General features: G+C 38.6%; 7 protein-coding genes across 7 annotated transcripts; 3 read left to right on the top strand and 4 right to left on the bottom strand.

The window, feature by feature from the left end:
- Positions 460 to 1250, bottom strand: LOC104706972 (heavy metal-associated isoprenylated plant protein 3-like). The gene is made up of 3 exons (XM_010423215.1): positions 1130 to 1250; positions 975 to 1050; positions 460 to 889 (listed from the first exon to the last, which is right to left on the bottom strand). The coding sequence occupies exons 1-3, from the start codon at positions 1139 to 1141 to the stop codon at positions 636 to 638; spliced, it is 342 nt and encodes a 113-aa protein (XP_010421517.1). The 5' UTR covers positions 1142 to 1250; the 3' UTR covers positions 460 to 635.
- On the top strand, positions 2113 to 3524 carry LOC104706971 (probable germin-like protein subfamily 2 member 5). Its single transcript, XM_010423214.2, has 2 exons — positions 2113 to 2267; positions 2740 to 3524. Exons 1-2 carry the CDS (start codon positions 2153 to 2155, stop codon positions 3273 to 3275), a joined length of 651 nt encoding a protein of 216 aa, XP_010421516.1. The 5' UTR covers positions 2113 to 2152; the 3' UTR covers positions 3276 to 3524.
- LOC104709436 (glutamate--tRNA ligase, cytoplasmic-like) lies at positions 3354 to 4264 on the bottom strand (the record flags this gene model as incomplete). Its single annotated transcript, XM_010426050.1, has 2 exons — positions 3354 to 3712; positions 3800 to 4264. Coding segments are annotated over 2 exons (675 nt in total), but the record flags the coding sequence as incomplete, so codon positions are not given.
- On the top strand, positions 4263 to 5428 carry LOC104706970 (probable germin-like protein subfamily 2 member 5). Its single transcript, XM_010423213.2, has 2 exons — positions 4263 to 4407; positions 4867 to 5428. Exons 1-2 carry the CDS (start codon positions 4290 to 4292, stop codon positions 5400 to 5402), a joined length of 654 nt encoding a protein of 217 aa, XP_010421515.1. The 5' UTR covers positions 4263 to 4289; the 3' UTR covers positions 5403 to 5428.
- On the bottom strand, positions 5458 to 6892 carry LOC104709435 (glutamate--tRNA ligase, cytoplasmic-like). Its single transcript, XM_010426049.2, has 3 exons — positions 6482 to 6892; positions 5927 to 6394; positions 5458 to 5839 (listed from the first exon to the last, which is right to left on the bottom strand). The coding sequence occupies exons 1-3, from the start codon at positions 6890 to 6892 to the stop codon at positions 5630 to 5632; spliced, it is 1089 nt and encodes a 362-aa protein (XP_010424351.1). The 3' UTR covers positions 5458 to 5629.
- LOC104709434 (probable germin-like protein subfamily 2 member 5) lies at positions 7022 to 7813 on the top strand (the record flags this gene model as incomplete). Its single annotated transcript, XM_010426048.2, has 1 exon — positions 7022 to 7813. A coding segment is annotated over one exon (543 nt), but the record flags the coding sequence as incomplete, so codon positions are not given.
- LOC104736682 (glutamate--tRNA ligase, cytoplasmic) lies at positions 7643 to 10488 on the bottom strand. Its single transcript, XM_010423212.2, has 6 exons — positions 10263 to 10488; positions 10072 to 10171; positions 9823 to 9976; positions 8644 to 9734; positions 8089 to 8556; positions 7643 to 8001 (listed from the first exon to the last, which is right to left on the bottom strand). Exons 1-6 carry the CDS (start codon positions 10403 to 10405, stop codon positions 7792 to 7794), a joined length of 2166 nt encoding a protein of 721 aa, XP_010421514.1. The 5' UTR covers positions 10406 to 10488; the 3' UTR covers positions 7643 to 7791.

Raw genomic sequence — 12008 nt, 5'->3', positions numbered from 1 at the left:
TTCCACATGTTTTAGATATACATACATCATTTGGTGTTTATAATCTTTTTTTTTACTTTCTAATAGGAGATCCCAGAGAGTACCACTAAAGGAGCAGCAAATAAGAAAACCAAGGGAGGTGGTGGAAGGAAGAAGAAGTAAATCACAATTCAAGTTGTTCTAAGGCTGTATAAGTTAGTACGCTTCTGCTGCAAAGATCTCGGGAGAAGATTGATAAACTTTGATGATTTTCCTAGGGTTAAGTAGTCTGTTTGCTTTTTGTTTTACAACGTTTCCGAAACCTTCGTTAGTCTCTGCTTCCTCAATGGTAGAAAATTAGTATGGTCTGGACTTCTTTTGCATCATTGTGGTTTCGGTGATGGCATGATCATGAATTTGCTTTTGACAAGGAAAATGCTTGTGCTTGTGTATTCGAAATTGGGCTGATTTCAGAATTTAGATGTGATGTAAAAGCAAGACTCCACGTCAAATTATGTGATATTAGCACTAGTTTCAGATAACAGGAGGGGTGCCAATAACACAAAGATTCATCACATAGCCAAATAACTGAAATGTTTACATAAGAAATTATTTTACTGACTAAAGATTACAAGATTTTACATGAAGACTGACTATATAAGAGATGGAGACAGGATTCAAACAATGGTGCAGCCGCTTCCGCTCTCATAGCTACTAACTGTTACCATGTCACAGGGGGTGTAGTAGTAGTAAGGGAAACAAGGATCCTTCTTAGGGTCTGGTTTTGGATCTGGTTTTTTCGGTGGTCCAACACTGATAACTACTGGTTTCTGTTTAATCTTCTTAAGCTGTTCTGCTACGCAGACTGGATCCATCGTACCAACCACGGTTAGTATGCTCTTCTCTTGATCCAGCGAAACCTGATTCACACCTGCATTCAAATCTCTCATCTTACAATTTCATCTCTCATATACCGACAGGTTTAGTAACAAGTTTTTTTAATTAAAATATCATACCTTCTAGCTCTGTAACGGCCTCCATGATTGCATGTTTGCATTTCTCACAGTCGATATCCACTTTGATCTCAATTTTCTGCACAAAACCGAATGATTTTCAAGGAAAAAAAAAACTCGGATTCGTTTCCAAATTAGTATGAGCGTATGATTTTTACCTTAGTCGTCATGATGGAGAGATTAACTAAGAATGATATGGATTATGGGATTTAGTTATGAATAGATGAGAAGAAACTAGAATCATATAAATAGAAGAATTCACTTAAGAGTTGTCTCTTATTGTTCTCATTTCTCAACATCTTCCTTTATTATAAGCGACTTGACTTATATTTTTAAGTCTTTCTCCCAAACAGTTGCGTCAACGAACACACTCTAGTTTATATGTTGGTAATCTATACATATATATTAATAAATTTATACATATTGATATATACATCTAATATTAAGACTCAACTTGAATCGGAGATTTTATCCATGAGGGAATTTGTTTAGTCCTAAGTCTTAACTATTTTGTTCACTTGTCCCTTTATATAATGTTTTAATACGAACACATTAAATATTATTGTACTTGACAATGACAGTGACATTTTAGCGGACAATCCCTGTCGGCCTTTATCGGTCATAATCCGGTTTTAGTTTGGATCCAACATAAGATGAAACCTTCAACAAACCAGACTGTGTTTTATACAGATCTCCCCGGTTCGGTTAAAGTGTAAGTTTTGGATTCAGTTTGACCAAAACAAAACTTATTGATGCAAGTTGTTTTTTAAACCAAAACTTACTTAACGAAATAACCAGCCAACTTCTAGTTTCTTGTGTTTGGTGGCTTGGAGATTACTAATTTCCAGGAAGATAAGTTATTTTAGGTGAGTTTCCTCGGACGGTGCTAAACTACACCATAATTAAAGATTAGATGTCTCTATTTCTACAATAAACAACCCTGTTAATCACAACTTCCCCACCTCAAATGTTAAGCACACTTAAAACTTATTTTTGGCTAAATTAAGGGGCTACAACCAACCTTTAACAATTTGCCTAATAATAAACGTTTCAAAAGCTTCTCCATATCTATAAGAACACCAAAATTAAAGCTTCTCTGTTCGTGAATTTATTTTCTTGTTTATAAATTCATCAAAAACAATCTCTTTTTTAAATAAATAACAACAACAACAACAACAATAATGGCCTCTATGACGACCAATTTTGTTGTTGTTGTTGTCACCATGTTCGTCGCAGCCGTGGCCATTGCGGAATGTGAGATGCTTCAAGATGTTTGTGTTGCTGATTTGTCCAATGGTATTTTTACTTACCCCAATAACCACATTTTGCTTTGAGCTCTTTTGTTTATTCATAAACAACTCAAGATTTTTTTATATAAACAATTTCCACAGGATATTATGTTTCGTCTCCCTAGCTGCTTGCTTAGAAAAACATCATATCTTTAAGAAATGTGACACCAATTGTGATATTTTGTAACGAAATCTTCTCATTTGTATCATACTTTATTTATATTTTTGATTTACTATTATATTATTCAAGACTTTCTTGGAAATTTATCATGACTTTTATAAATGATATAGTATTTGTCAAAATGTTAAAATAAAAGTTAGGTGGACAACACATGATTGAAATCTTCAAACATTCTTTTTCAATAGTATCATATCAACATATAAATTTGAAGTAGCCTACACTTCCTGTTTTTTTTTTTTTTTGTTCTTGTCAAAATTTCTTTAATTTTGTTTGTTTATTTTCTTTTGACAAAATGAAGCGGTCAAGGTCAACGGATACACTTGCAAGGACTCAACACAAATGACACCGGAAGACTTCTACTTCCAAGGCTTAGCTTCCGCTGCTGCCACTAACACCTCTACCGGCTCAGTCGTGACCGGAGCCAACGTAGAAAAGCTACCAGGACTCAACACCCTCGGCCTCTCCATGTCACGCATCGATTACGCCCCAAACGGCCTAAACCCGCCTCATGTCCACCCACGGGCCTCCGAGATCATTTTCGTCCTTGAGGGTCAGCTCTACGTCGGCTTCGTAACAACCGCCGGAAAACTTATGGCCAAACACATTAACAAAGGAGATATTTTCGTCTTCCCCAAGGGACTCCTCCATTTCCAAAAGAACGTTGCCAACACTCCAGCATCTGTAATCGCAGCCTTCGATAGCCAATTGCCCGGAACACAATCAATTGTCGCCTCTCTCTTTGGAGCTCTTCCCGATGACATTCTCGTTAAGTCATTTCAGCTCAAAACCAAACAGGTTCAGAGGATCAAATCCAGATACCCAGCCAAGAAATGAGTTTGTTTTTGGTCTCAAAATGTAAACACTAAGCAAAGAAGAATGAATGAAGATAAAGTTTGCAACTTTAAAACTAAATGAGATGAAAAATTTAAGCAAAGAACTGATAAAAGCTCTGTTTTCATTGTCTTAAAACCCTAACGAGCAAATTTCTCAACACAAATGTTCATAAAATGGGAAAATCAAAAATAGAGTATTTTTTTTTCTTCTGTGCCACGTTTCATTCATCACTTAGCCGCTCTACCATCTGGAATAGAGAATAGGACAATGGGCTTAGACGATTTGACAAAAGGCACATCACATCTGAAATAGCCTTTCCTCTCAAGCTGAATCACATCTCCACATTTCAGATTCCTCATATTCGAATCACCAAGTGCCAATGTTTCCTTCTTAGTGTTAGGATTCACAAAGTCAGCAACTTCATCATCATCTTCCAGCTGGGTTGCAACAAACAAAAAAAAGAAAGAGATCAGTGATCTTGAGAGAGAGAACAATAATGTAGAGATGTACTGACCGAGTCTTACCTTCTTCTTGGTGATTAGATAATCAAACTCTGTTAATGTGAGATTAACCAATTCATTGGTGTCAGGAAGCCATGTGAGCTTCAGCTTTGTAGTCTTTACAGATCCTTGGAGATTCAGAACGCCAGATAACGCAGTGACATGACCCTCCTCGTCCTTTGTGATTTCCTTTACAATGGCATTTCCCCAATCCATCAAAGTTACTTCCTCACCAACAGATATCGCACTCGCATCAACTTCCTCCATCCAAATGCTCTTGGTGAAAGTGGTTGCCTTTTCTCCAGCACCTTCGAATTTCTTGTGCTTTGGTATCATGCGAACAAACGGCTCATCAGGTCCATCCGTTAAGGTAAATAGTACACGACGCTCTGCAATTACAGCCGTGTGTCTAGGGCACACAGGATCAATTATTCTTTTATTAATAGACCAAAGTTTGTCCCATTCCATCAAATTTAGATTCTTTGNATAAATAACAACAACAACAACAAAAATAATGGCCTCTATGACGACCAATTTTGTTGTTGTTGTTGTTGTCACCATGTTGGTCGCAGCCGTGGCCATTGCGGAATGTGAGATGCTTCAAGATGCTTGTGTTGCTGATTTGTCCAATGGTATTTTACTTACCCCAATAACCACATTTTGCTTTGACCTCTTTTGTTTATTCATAAACAACTCAAGATTTTCTTTTATATAAACAATTTCCACAGGATATTATGTTTCTTCTCCCTAGCTGCTTAGAAACAATATATCTTTTAAGAAATGTGACACCAATTGTGATATTTTGTAACGAAATCTTCTCATTTGTATCATACTTTATTTATATTTTTTGATTTACTATTATATTATTCAAGACTTTCTTGGAAATTTATCATGACTTTTATAAATGATATAGTATTTGTCAAAATGTTCAAAAAAAAGTTAGGTGGACGACACATGATTGAAATCATTAAACATTCTTTTTCAATAGTACCATACCAACAAATAAATTTGAAGCACTTTCTGTCTTTTTTTTTTGTTCTTGTCAAAATATATCTAATTTTGTTTGTTTATTTTCTTTTAACATAATGAAGCGGTCAAGGTCAACGGATACACTTGCAAGGACTCAACACAAATGACACCCGAAGACTTCTACTTCCAAGGCTTAGCTTCCGCTGCTGCCACTAACACCTCTACCGGCTCAGTCGTGACCGGAGCCAACGTAGAAAAGCTACCAGGACTCAACACCCTCGGCCTCTCCATGTCTCGCATCGATTACGCCCCAAACGGCCTAAACCCACCTCATGTCCACCCACGGGCCTCCGAGATCATTTTCGTCCTCGAGGGTCAGCTCTACGTCGGCTTCGTAACAACCGCCGGAAAACTTATGGCCAAACACATTAACAAAGGAGAGATTTTCGTCTTCCCCAAGGGACTCCTCCATTTCCAAAAGAACGTTGCCAACACTCCAGCATCTGTAATCGCAGCCTTCGATAGCCAATTGCCCGGAACACAATCACTTGTCGCCTCTCTCTTTGGAGCTCTTCCCGATGACATCCTCGTTAAGTCATTCCAGCTCAAAACCAAACAGGTTCAGAGGATCAAATCCAGATACCCAGCCAAGAAATGAGTTTGTTTTTGGTCTCAAAATGTAAACACTAAGCAAAGAAGAATGAATGAAGATAAAGTTTGCAACTTTAAATTATAATGAGATGAAAAATTAAGCAAAGAACTGATTAAAAGCTCTGTTTTTCATTGTCTTAAAACCCTAACGAGCAAATTTCTCAACACAAATGTTCATAAAATGGGAAAATCAAAAATAGAGTTTTTTTTTTCTTCTGTGCCACGTTTCATTCATCACTTAGCCGCTCTACCATCTGGAATAGAGAATAGGACAATGGGCTTAGACGATTTGACAAAAGGCACATCACATCTGAAATAGCCTTTCCTCTCAAGCTGAATCACATCTCCACATTTCAGATTCCTCATATTCGAATCACCAAGTGCCAATGTTTCCTTCTTAGTGTTAGGATTCACAAAGTCAGCAACTTCATCATCATCTTCCAGCTGGGTTGCAACAAACAAAAAAAAGAAAGAGATCAGTGATCTTGAGAGAGAGAACAATAATGTAGAGATGTACTGACCGAGTCTTACCTTCTTCTTGGTGATTAGATAATCAAACTCTGTTAATGTGAGATTAACCAATTCATTGGTGTCAGGAAGCCATGTGAGCTTCAGCTTTGTAGTCTTTACAGATCCTTGGAGATTCAGAACGCCAGATAACGCAGTGACATGACCCTCCTCGTCCTTTGTGATTTCTTTTACTATGGCATTTCCCCAATCCATCAAAGTTACTTCCTCACCAACAGATATCGCACTCGCATCAGCTTCCTCCATCCAAATGCTCTTGGTGAAAGTGGTTGCCTTTTCTCCAGCACCTTCGAATTTCTTGTGCTTTGGTATCATGCGAACAAACGGCTCATCAGGACCATCCGTTAAGGTAAATAGTACACGACGCTCTGCAATTACAGCCGTGTGTCTAGGGCACACAGGATCAATTATTCTTTTATTAATAGACCAAAGTTTGTCCCATTCCATCAAATTTAGATTCTTTGAAGCCCCCTGGAAAAGTTAAAAAACATCAACAGATATATTATTACAGATCACTCGAAAGAGACAAGCAACAACGCAAAAGAAAGAAAGGCTTACCTGCTCGAGAATGAACTGAATCAGAGCCTCGATTTTCAAACCTCTACGAACAATTCCTTGGACTGTCGGGAAGCGTGGATCATCCCACCCATCAACCAACTTCTCCTGGACAAACCAGAGAAGCTTACGCTTACTGAGAAGTGTAAAAACGAGATTTAACCGGCTGAACTCATAAAGCTGAACCTGTCGCATTCCCATGTCATCCAGAACTTTAAAGTACTGAGCATTCCGGTCATGGTACTCACTAGACCGAAGGGCATGCGTTATACCTTCAAGGGAATCAACAAACGGGCAAGCAAAGTCATATGTAGGATATATCTTATACTTATCCCCAATACGGTGGTGAGACATAGGATTGCATCGATAATAAACCGGGTCACGCANCAAAAAAAAGTTAGGTGGACGACACATGATTGAAATCATTAAACATTCTTTTTCAATAGTACCATACCAACAAATAAATTTGAAGCACTTTCTGTCTTTTTTTTTTTGTTCTTGTCAAAATATATCTAATTTTGTTTGTTTATTTTCTTTTAACATAATGAAGCGGTCAAGGTCAACGGATACACTTGCAAGGACTCAACACAAATGACACCCGAAGACTTCTACTTCCAAGGCTTAGCTTCCGCTGCTGCCACTAACACCTCTACCGGCTCAGTCGTGACCGGAGCCAACGTAGAAAAGCTACCAGGACTCAACACCCTCGGCCTCTCCATGTCTCGCATCGATTACGCCCCAAACGGCCTAAACCCACCTCATGTCCACCCACGGGCCTCCGAGATCATTTTCGTCCTCGAGGGTCAGCTCTACGTCGGCTTCGTAACAACCGCCGGAAAACTTATGGCCAAACACATTAACAAAGGAGAGATTTTCGTCTTCCCCAAGGGACTCCTCCATTTCCAAAAGAACGTTGCCAACACTCCAGCATCTGTAATCGCAGCCTTCGATAGCCAATTGCCCGGAACACAATCAATTGTCGCCTCTCTCTTTGGAGCTCTTCCCGATGACATTCTCGTTAAGTCATTTCAGCTCAAAACCAAACAGGTTCAGAGGATCAAATCCAGATACCCAGCCAAGAAATGAGTTTGTTTTTGGTCTCAAAATGTAAACACTAAGCAAAGAAGAATGAATGAAGATAAAGTTTGCAACTTTAAAACTAAATGAGATGAAAAATTTAAGCAAAGAACTGATAAAAGCTCTGTTTTCATTGTCTTAAAACCCTAACGAGCAAATTTCTCAACACAAATGTTCATAAAATGGGAAAATCAAAAATAGAGTATTTTTTTTTCTTCTGTGCCACGTTTCATTCATCACTTAGCCGCTCTACCATCTGGAATAGAGAATAGGACAATGGGCTTAGACGATTTGACAAAAGGCACATCACATCTGAAATAGCCTTTCCTCTCAAGCTGAATCACATCTCCACATTTCAGATTCCTCATATTCGAATCACCAAGTGCCAATGTTTCCTTCTTAGTGTTAGGATTCACAAAGTCAGCAACTTCATCATCATCTTCCAGCTGGGTTGCAACAAACAAAAAAAAGAAAGAGATCAGTGATCTTGAGAGAGAGAACAATAATGTAGAGATGTACTGACCGAGTCTTACCTTCTTCTTGGTGATTAGATAATCAAACTCTGTTAATGTGAGATTAACCAATTCATTGGTGTCAGGAAGCCATGTGAGCTTCAGCTTTGTAGTCTTTACAGATCCTTGGAGATTCAGAACGCCAGATAACGCAGTGACATGACCCTCCTCGTCCTTTGTGATTTCCTTTACAATGGCATTTCCCCAATCCATCAAAGTTACTTCCTCACCAACAGATATCGCACTCGCATCAACTTCCTCCATCCAAATGCTCTTGGTGAAAGTGGTTGCCTTTTCTCCAGCACCTTCGAATTTCTTGTGCTTTGGTATCATGCGAACAAACGGCTCATCAGGACCATCCGTTAAGGTAAATAGTACACGACGCTCTGCAATTACAGCCGTGTGTCTAGGGCACACAGGATCAATTATTCTTTTATTAATAGACCAAAGTTTGTCCCATTCCATCAAATTTAGATTCTTTGAAGCCCCCTGGAAAAGTTAAAAAACATCAACAGATATATTATTACAGATCACTCGAAAGATACAAGCAACAACGCAAAAGAAAGAAAGGCTTACCTGCTCGAGAATGAACTGAATCAGAGCCTCGATTTTCAAACCTCTACGAACAATTCCTTGGACTGTCGGGAAGCGTGGATCATCCCACCCATCAACCAACTTACTCTGGACAAACCAGAGAAGCTTACGCTTACTGAGAAGTGTAAAAACGAGATTTAACCGGCTGAACTCATAAAGCTGAACCTGTCGCATTCCCATGTCATCCAGAACTTTAAAGTACTGAGCATTCCGGTCATGGTACTCACTAGACCGAAGGGCATGCGTTATACCTTCAAGGGAATCAACAAACGGGCAAGCAAAGTCATATGTAGGATATATCTTATACTTATCCCCAATACGGTGGTGAGACATAGGATTGCATCGATAATAAACCGGGTCACGCATGGCTTTGTTGGGATCTTGCATGTTGAATTTCCCGCGTACGCAGCACTGTAAGCCTCTCTCACTTCCCTTAATCATTTCCTTCCATAGCTTCAAATTCTCATCGACGCTATGATTCCTGCATTTCGAATCAATCCCATCCATCCTCTCTTTCTGCATCTGCTCCCTCGGCGTGTCGTCAACATATGCCTTGCCCTCACGCATAAGTTTTTCCGCCATTTCCATCAGTTCAGGAAAGTAGTCTGAAGTGTATGTCACTTTCTCATACTTGATCCCCAAGGTCCCAATATCTTTCACAAGATTATCCACAAACTCATTGCTTTCTTTAGCAGGGTTAGTATCATCAAAACGCACAATCACTTCCCCTTGGTAACGCTCAGCAAAATACTTGTTCAGCAACGCAGCCTTGGCATGTCCAATGTGAAGGTAACCACTTGGCTCAGGAGCAAACCGAAGTCGAACCTTTCCAATCTCTGCTTCCGGCAAGTCCACTTCAGGTTTGCCTTTATCCTGTGCATCTGCTTTCGTAGTAGCCTGTTGGCTGTCTTTAGACTTTGGTGCAGCCACAGGCTTCCCTGACCCCTTCTTCACATATGTTGCTAAAACCTTGTTAAGCAGCTCGCCGTACTCATCTAAAATCGAATTGAACCATCTAACCAAACTCTGATACTTTTTCGATTTCCTCAAACTTTCCCATCTTTGGCCAGTTCCTACCAAATAGTTCAACTAAATCAGGCTTCAAATACAGAGAAACTCATACCAAACTCATAACAAAGATAAATGAAATTTATTTTAAACCTGCAAGAGCTGACCAAATAGCAACATCAGCAATGGAAAGAGAATGACCAACAAGAAACGTGCGAGTCTCAAGATACTTATCAACACGACCACAAGCATTCTCAAACTCTGAACCAGAGGAGAAGACAGAAGCGTAATCTAGCCACTCATCAATCTGATTAATCACCCCACAAGAAAGGATTTAGCAATTTTACACTAGAAGATTCATACTATGATTAATAAAATAGATAACTCCATGAATCGAGAGACCTGGGAAGAATCAAAAGCATCGTTGCCGTAGAAACCAGGAAGCTTGTTAGCTGATCGACCAACATATCGAAGAAGAACAGTGGTTCCACTCAATTTCCTCCTGAAAAATCAAGAATTTGAAGACAAAGTGTCAAACTTTCCGAGAAAGAAGAAGAAGAAGAAATAATCAGGCAGAGAAAAAAGGAAAGTACCCGTCGGAGAAGACGAAAGAAGCGACGGTGGCTGCGGAGGCGGAGGAGGAATCAATAGTTACCGGAGAGGCAGAGAGAGAAAGAGCAACGATGACTGAAAGTGGTGGACTTTCCGGTGGGAACGAAAGCTTCATCCCATCCATCTTTAGATCTGAGAAAAAAGGTTATGGCGGCGAAGAACGTCGATGGCTTCTGTTTTTCTTCTTCTATCGGACGTCAAAAACAACGCGTATTGGAGATATAAAACAAGGACTAGGTTGAACCGGGTTTTTTGGTTTTTTTTGGTCGTCAGTTGAACCGGATTATTGTTACTTCACGACCGTGTGAGTTACTTGTCATGTTTTCATATTTAGTTTTTTTCTAGATACTTTTCGTGTGACAAAAATAGTTTCAAGTTATTTTTGTTTGGACGTTTAATAGGCAATGGTTTTGGATTCGAATAAAAAAACATCAAAAAATAAAAACGTGTTATTTAAAACCTAAAATAATTAGTGTTGTTATTTTCATACCCACGATTTTTCAACAAAATCAAAATTCTAATTTTACCTCGGTTATCTAATTAATTATTAATTATTAATTTAAAAATTTTCGGTTTTCTGTTAACCATATCAAACCAAGAGTTAACTGGTATTTAATTACTCTTAAACCGTTTCTTCAACCTTCCACTTAATGGTTTGGATATTTTTTTATCCAGATGGAGCAGACTCGATTGGGGAACAATTCTGGGCGAGTTGTTGTGTTTATTTTTGATTTTTGGATCATACAAAGAAGAAGAAATCGGCAATGGGCGAGATTTGCGGGATTACAGTAGCAAGAGTTTCATAAGAGTTACAAGGTACTTTTCCAGATTCGAAGAGATTGACGGATTCGGCGAGTATATCAGTGCCTGAGATTTTTTGTTTTTTTCGTTAGAAATGTTGGTATAAGCTTGAAGTAGCTTGGAGATCAAGCTAAGTATATTTAGGAGGATCTAAATATACATATCAAATATGTTAGTTTTACTTTCTTTAGGAGTTATCTAAAGTAAGTTTTCCAAAAAAGTGTTTTTGGAAATATAGTTTATATATAAGAAGGTGCTAAGGTGTAGCACAACTTATGAGCTTTGAGAGATTGTAATTGAGAGAGATTGAGAGAGCTTAAAGGTTTTGAGTAAGTTTCCTTTGAGATTAATAAAGAGAGTTATTCTTTGTTATAGTTCTTAAGCAATCTTTCTAAAACTTTATTTGGTATCAGAGCAGTTATCCGATCCATACGTGAGAGAGAAGAAGCCATGGGTGAAATTGTTCCTGCAAACAAGCCGAAAGAAGGAGGACCATCATCGATCCAATGTCCTATGTTGCATAGTACAAACTATACCGTGTGATCCATGAAGATGAATGCTACGCTTCGTGTGCACAAGGTCTGGGAGACCATNTTATAATGAGATGAAAAATTAAGCAAAGAACTGATTAAAAGCTCTGTTTTTCATTGTCTTAAAACCCTAACGAGCAAATTTCTCAACACAAATGTTCATAAAATGGGAAAATCAAAAATAGAGTTTTTTTTTTCTTCTGTGCCACGTTTCATTCATCACTTAGCCGCTCTACCATCTGGAATAGAGAATAGGACAATGGGCTTAGACGATTTGACAAAAGGCACATCACATCTGAAATAGCCTTTCCTCTCAAGCTGAATCACATCTCCACATTTCAGATTCCTCATATTCGAATCACCAAGTGCCAATGTTTCCTTCTTAGTGTTAGGATT

Source organism: Camelina sativa, chromosome 8, assembly GCF_000633955.1.
Source record: "Camelina sativa cultivar DH55 chromosome 8, Cs, whole genome shotgun sequence".
Classification (NCBI taxonomy): Eukaryota; Viridiplantae; Streptophyta; class Magnoliopsida; order Brassicales; family Brassicaceae; genus Camelina; species Camelina sativa.
This window is presented reverse-complemented; position numbering and strand designations above follow the sequence as displayed.

Excerpts from the sequence above, each read along its gene's own strand:
- LOC104706972 (XM_010423215.1), bottom strand. Across the intron at positions 890-974 it reads GGCCGTTACAGAGCTAGAAG|GTGTGAATCAGGTTTCGCTG; the intron begins GTATGATATTTT and ends ATTTGAATGCAG.
- LOC104706971 (XM_010423214.2), top strand. The coding sequence starts at position 2,153 with ATGGCCTCTATGACGACCAATTTTGTTGTTGTTGTTGTCACCATGTTC. Across the intron at positions 2,268-2,739 it reads TGTTGCTGATTTGTCCAATG|CGGTCAAGGTCAACGGATAC; the intron begins GTATTTTTACTT and ends GACAAAATGAAG.
- LOC104706970 (XM_010423213.2), top strand. The coding sequence starts at position 4,290 with ATGGCCTCTATGACGACCAATTTTGTTGTTGTTGTTGTTGTCACCATG. Across the intron at positions 4,408-4,866 it reads TGTTGCTGATTTGTCCAATG|CGGTCAAGGTCAACGGATAC; the intron begins GTATTTTACTTA and ends AACATAATGAAG.
- LOC104736682 (XM_010423212.2), bottom strand. The coding sequence starts at position 10,405 with ATGGATGGGATGAAGCTTTCGTTCCCACCGGAAAGTCCACCACTTTCA. Across the intron at positions 10,172-10,262 it reads TCTTTCGTCTTCTCCGACGG|GAGGAAATTGAGTGGAACCA; the intron begins GTACTTTCCTTT and ends TTGATTTTTCAG. Across the intron at positions 8,557-8,643 it reads TTCAGTTCATTCTCGAGCAG|GGGGCTTCAAAGAATCTAAA; the intron begins GTAAGCCTTTCT and ends TAACTTTTCCAG.